This window comes from Trypanosoma theileri (genome assembly GCF_002087225.1).
Source record: "Trypanosoma theileri isolate Edinburgh chromosome Unknown TM35_Tth_8_V1, whole genome shotgun sequence".
NCBI lineage: Eukaryota > Euglenozoa > Kinetoplastea > Trypanosomatida > Trypanosomatidae > Trypanosoma > Trypanosoma theileri.
Window position 1 is genome coordinate 636,556 of NW_021639850.1, and position 4,866 is coordinate 641,421.

General features: G+C 34.0%; 3 protein-coding genes across 3 annotated transcripts; all 3 read left to right on the top strand.

The window, feature by feature from the left end:
* Positions 1–75: 75 nt before the first annotated feature.
* On the top strand, positions 76–888 carry TM35_000083570 (uncharacterized protein; the record flags this gene model as incomplete). Its single annotated transcript, XM_029024222.1, has 1 exon — positions 76–888. One exon carries the CDS (start codon positions 76–78, stop codon positions 886–888), a length of 813 nt encoding a protein of 270 aa, XP_028884625.1.
* Positions 889–1,572: 684 nt separating this feature from the next.
* On the top strand, positions 1,573–2,910 carry TM35_000083580 (uncharacterized protein; the record flags this gene model as incomplete). The annotated part of the gene is made up of 1 exon (XM_029024223.1): positions 1,573–2,910. One exon carries the CDS (start codon positions 1,573–1,575, stop codon positions 2,908–2,910), a length of 1,338 nt encoding a protein of 445 aa, XP_028884626.1.
* A 361-nt stretch (positions 2,911–3,271) lies between these two features.
* On the top strand, positions 3,272–4,486 carry TM35_000083590 (uncharacterized protein; the record flags this gene model as incomplete). The annotated part of the gene is made up of 1 exon (XM_029024224.1): positions 3,272–4,486. The coding sequence occupies one exon, from the start codon at positions 3,272–3,274 to the stop codon at positions 4,484–4,486; it is 1,215 nt and encodes a 404-aa protein (XP_028884627.1).
* Positions 4,487–4,866: the final 380 nt, after the last annotated feature.

The window sequence follows — 4,866 nt, forward strand, 5'->3', positions numbered from 1 at the left end:
TAATATAATATATATATTATATTATATTATATTTCTATTAGAAAAGGGTGTTTTGGGGTGACTCCAGGTTTGAGAATGAATGCCCCAACGGTACCGGTTGATCCTCACTTTTACGATGATGAGATTGACCGCATGATTAAAGCATTACACCGCAAACAGAAACAACAAACTGTACAATCTATGCGAAAGCGAAATAATAATAATAATCCTAATAATAATAATAATAATAATAACAGTAACATGGGATTAGAGGGAAATAAATCTTGTAAACGTTATTCTCCAGTCAGACTCTTTACATCCAGTTTAGAGCGGAAGAAGGGGCAGGAAGAGAAGCACAAACTACTCGAGAAGCCTCTCATCATGAATTCTCCATCTATACAAGAGAAATCACAAGAAGAAGAAGAAAAAGAAACGAACCTTATCATAAAAAGAGAAGATACGCTTACACACTCCCAACGACAATCTGTAGATCTATTTAATCATTTAAATAGGGAGAATGAAACTACTATACATTCTCTACAACGTGAGTTACGACAGGCACGATATGAAAATATTCATATGCGAGAAGAAATGTGCCAAACACTTGATATCATTAGAAAATGTCTGGATCGTCTTCTTATTGGCAATCATCATTTAAACCAACATAACCCTATTATAAAAGAAGAAGAAGAAGAACAATATAAAGAAGATAAAGAAGATATATATGGAAGTGTGAGTGTTGATTTACCGACGATAAGTGTTCGGGAATTAACTCAAATAAATGATATATTTCTCTCTAGTGAAGAAACAGAAGTGGCGCAATGTTTAAAAGATCTTATTATCTCATGTGAGAAACGTTATAGTGATATGCGGCAGAGGTATGATGTGAATACTGCCCCACCCCTCTGATAAGCATTGAGGTTTTGGAATACACAGAGATCCAATAATAATAATAATAGTAATAATAATAATAATAGTAATAATAATAATAAGGAATCTCTGAAGTAATCGAATGAAATGGGAAATGAGAAATTGCGTAGAGCGTATTCATATGTGTACGTATGTTTGTTTGTTTGTTTTTTATATATATTTCTCTCAAACCATTTGTTATTAACGGTTAGCGATCACACCTTTCTTTGTATTTATTTTATTTTTCTTCTTGTGACTATTCATATCGTTAATTATTATTATTATTTTTCTAGTATTACTATTATTAAAAGTGAAGGAGTTATTTTACTGTTTATTTCTTTTTTTTTTATTATTGTTTTTTTTTTTTTTTTCTTCCATATTTAAAAACTCTATTAATGAGTTTCATTTATTATTCTCTTTCTTTTACTTTTTCTTGTGGTCCTATTTTATTTCATGGTCTACCGGCTTTTTTTTTTGTCAACTTTTATTAGACCACAACACCCTATTGCTATTCTCCACTCCCCTATTAATACTATTATCTACCATTATAGCTATTGATCTATCCATATATATATATATATATATATATATATATATATATATATATATATATATATATCCGTATATATATAGTGAGATAGAGAGTTAAATAAATAGATAAATAAATAAATAAAATTAGCTCTAATGTTACCCGCACCTGTAGTAGGCGGCACAGGCACGATTCCCCATGATGATCCAAGCGGATCTACACAACTCTTATTACTGCAGGATTATCCAGAGCCATTAACGGCAGAACAACGCAGTGCGCTACGCCGCCGAACAGCCGCATTTGTGCGCCGCTATCAAACCGTGCGGAAAGGGGCTCGTATCATTGAACGGGGCTACACAAGTCTAAAATCACTACTCGCACGATTGGAGGAGGATCGGGCACGACTGCAGACTTCACTGGATCGTTTAACTAATCCGGAAATCACAACAGAAACTAATACTACTACTATTACTACTACGACTGATAATAATAATAATAATAATAATAATAATAATAATAATAATAATAATAATAGTGGTAATACAGAAGTAAAGACAAAGACACCGGCGGGGAGACGACCGGGTGGTCTGCGGCTGTCAGCAATGTTTGCCAATATGCACAGTGTTCTCAGTGAGGCTAAGCGAGAACAACAACAGTTGCGATCTAATATTACATTGGAGCGAGAACGTATAGGAAAGACCACACAACTTAAAATAATAGAGGACGATATCGCCCAGCAACTCCAACATTTAGATTGTCTCACAGATAAATATCTTAAGAGTAAAACTCTTTTAAAATCTGAAGAAGAAAGTGTATTGGAGGCATTACGATTATATGATGAAATGCAACAAATGGAAACCACATACGCCTCCCGTTTCTTTCTTCGTGCTTCTGGTTCTCATGAAAGTAATGAAGAAGAAGATGCGGCATGTTATGATATCTTCTTTACACCAGCAAAGTATACAGATGAAGTACAGGAAATGATACGTGAACAGGTGGAAGAAGTATTAGATGCGTATCTTATGTATAGACGCCGAGTAGATCCGGTGTTGGATGTACTCGCAGAGGAACGCCGTACACGAGAGGCACGACGAGCCGATCAATTACTACAATTAATAGGTGTAGATACTGGGAATACTGCAGTCACCGCAGCGGCGACGGGTAATAATAATATGGATTTTCTCCCACAATTAACACTCGCAACAACAGGCAGCAGTGGAACTGGTCTTGTTCATAAAAGAACGACTATTAATAATAATGTTAATAGTAGTGATGGTGTTGGGATGTTATCTTCTGGTTTGGGAAATAGAATGAGTGCTACTATGGCTGGTCAGATCAGTGATGTGGAGGATGATAACTTTGACGGTGATGATGATATGGGTGTTGGTGTTGGCGATGATAATAATTTGGGAGGTGAAATGCGAGAAAAGAGACAACGTGATCAGATTCAATCAGCACTTGCGGCTCTGGATGATTTTGAAGAGCTTTACTAAAAAGAAAAGGAAAAGAAGGAAAAGAAAAGAGAGGGGTGCTGATGATGATGATGATGATGAGTGGGAAGCCTCTGAATACAGAAAGAATATTTTTTTTACTTCCTTGTGTATAAGTGTATATGTTTTATTATTATTATTATTATTATTATTATTATTATTATTATTATTATTATTATTATTATTATTATTATTATTATTATTATTATTATTATTATTATTATTATTATTATTATTCAATTTCCTTTCTTTTCTTTCTTTATTATTATTATTTTAGTACTAGTCGTGTATAATCTACTAAAGATATATTTAGTGATCTCTTTCTCTCTCTCTCTCTCTCTCTATTTGTGTATGGTGAGATCTGATGATCCCGCGCTGCACACCGTATGAGAACAGCCCGCCACTCCGCCCGCACATTTTGACGGTTGCAACGCCGGGCATCACCGCACCGCGAGCGCAGATCTCACGATACACCGCCACTGACGGCGTGGACGTTCTCGAGAATACATGCAGTTGGCATCCACCAAGAAATGATAGTATCTATCACAATAATAATAATAATAATAATAATAATAATAATAATAATGATAAGAAGAAAAAGAAGCATTGTAGTTGGTGTTGGAATTGGAGGAATAGCCATAGTAGAAGGTATGCTGCTGTGGAGGATGAGAATGTGGAGTTAACAGCAGAAGAAGATCCACCACTTTTATATCATGCCACTTGCAAAATAGCACCTCGATTATTACATAATGTTGTTGCCTCTCCAGAAATGGATGAGATGGTATATAATAAGTGTAGTTTAAATCCTATTCATTGGTTATTAATGTTAAAGGAGTTTATTACTGCCTGTGCCTTCTCTATACGTCCTAAGAAATTTATGTACTCTTATGTGTGTAAAACAAATTTGGCAGGAGAACGAGATCAGGCGGTTTGTAAACGTGAAATAAGAAGAGCTATTCGTATAATGAAACAACGTGAAAGAGAAGATTTACATATTAATACTATAAATAGTATAAACAATAGTAATCCTCATCATCATCATCATCATATTGATAGTGATAGTAATAGAGATAGTCCAAATTCTCAATCATCACCAGAGCGACCTCTTCGTCTTCGTTTAGTACTTTTTGGTTGTAGTCGTGGGGCCACAACAACTTTCTATACATCTATGAAACTTCCATTAGAACTTGCCTCTTATGTTTCTCTTGTAGTCCTTGAAGCCCCATTTGATACTTTACATGATGTTATTGATTCTTCTTGTTGGTTTCCACGATTTACATTATGGTTTTTTCGTACCTTTTGTGAATATAATGGTAATGAACCATATTCCTTTGATCCTCAACAGGTATACTTGCGGTGTCCAATAGCGTTTGTGTTGTCTGTGAAAGACACTCGTGTACCAAATAAACTTACATATCGATTGATAGAAACAGTGAAGAGAGAGTGTCCTCAGATTCCTGCAGTGGAAGTACTGGAGTTAAAACACAGTCGTCATCCATTAATGGCAGTTGGAAATCGTCAGGATCAAGATGCGTATGTTGCCTTTATGGAACGTTTGTATGATACCTACTGTAGTTGAGCTGATTCTTTTTTTTTTTTTTTTAGTTGTTATTTTATTTTATTTATTTAATTGTTCACATAAGAAAAAGAAGAAAAACGAAGTACAATCAAAAATTTTACAGAAATAAATAAATACATAATGTACGAGGTTTTGTTCTACTTTATTATTCTTCTCTCCATGAGTATATTATATATATATATATATATATATATATATATATAATCTGTTGTATTTGTGTTGAAAAGAGTCAAAAGATTATCTTTGCAGAGAGGGACTAGTGATATCTCACTCTTGCTTGTTGTTGCCTTTTTTTTCCTTATGCTTTATTTATTTATTTTTTCTTTCCTTCTTTTGGAGGTTTTTCATTTCCCAATAATGTTCATTTTTTTTTTTTTTTT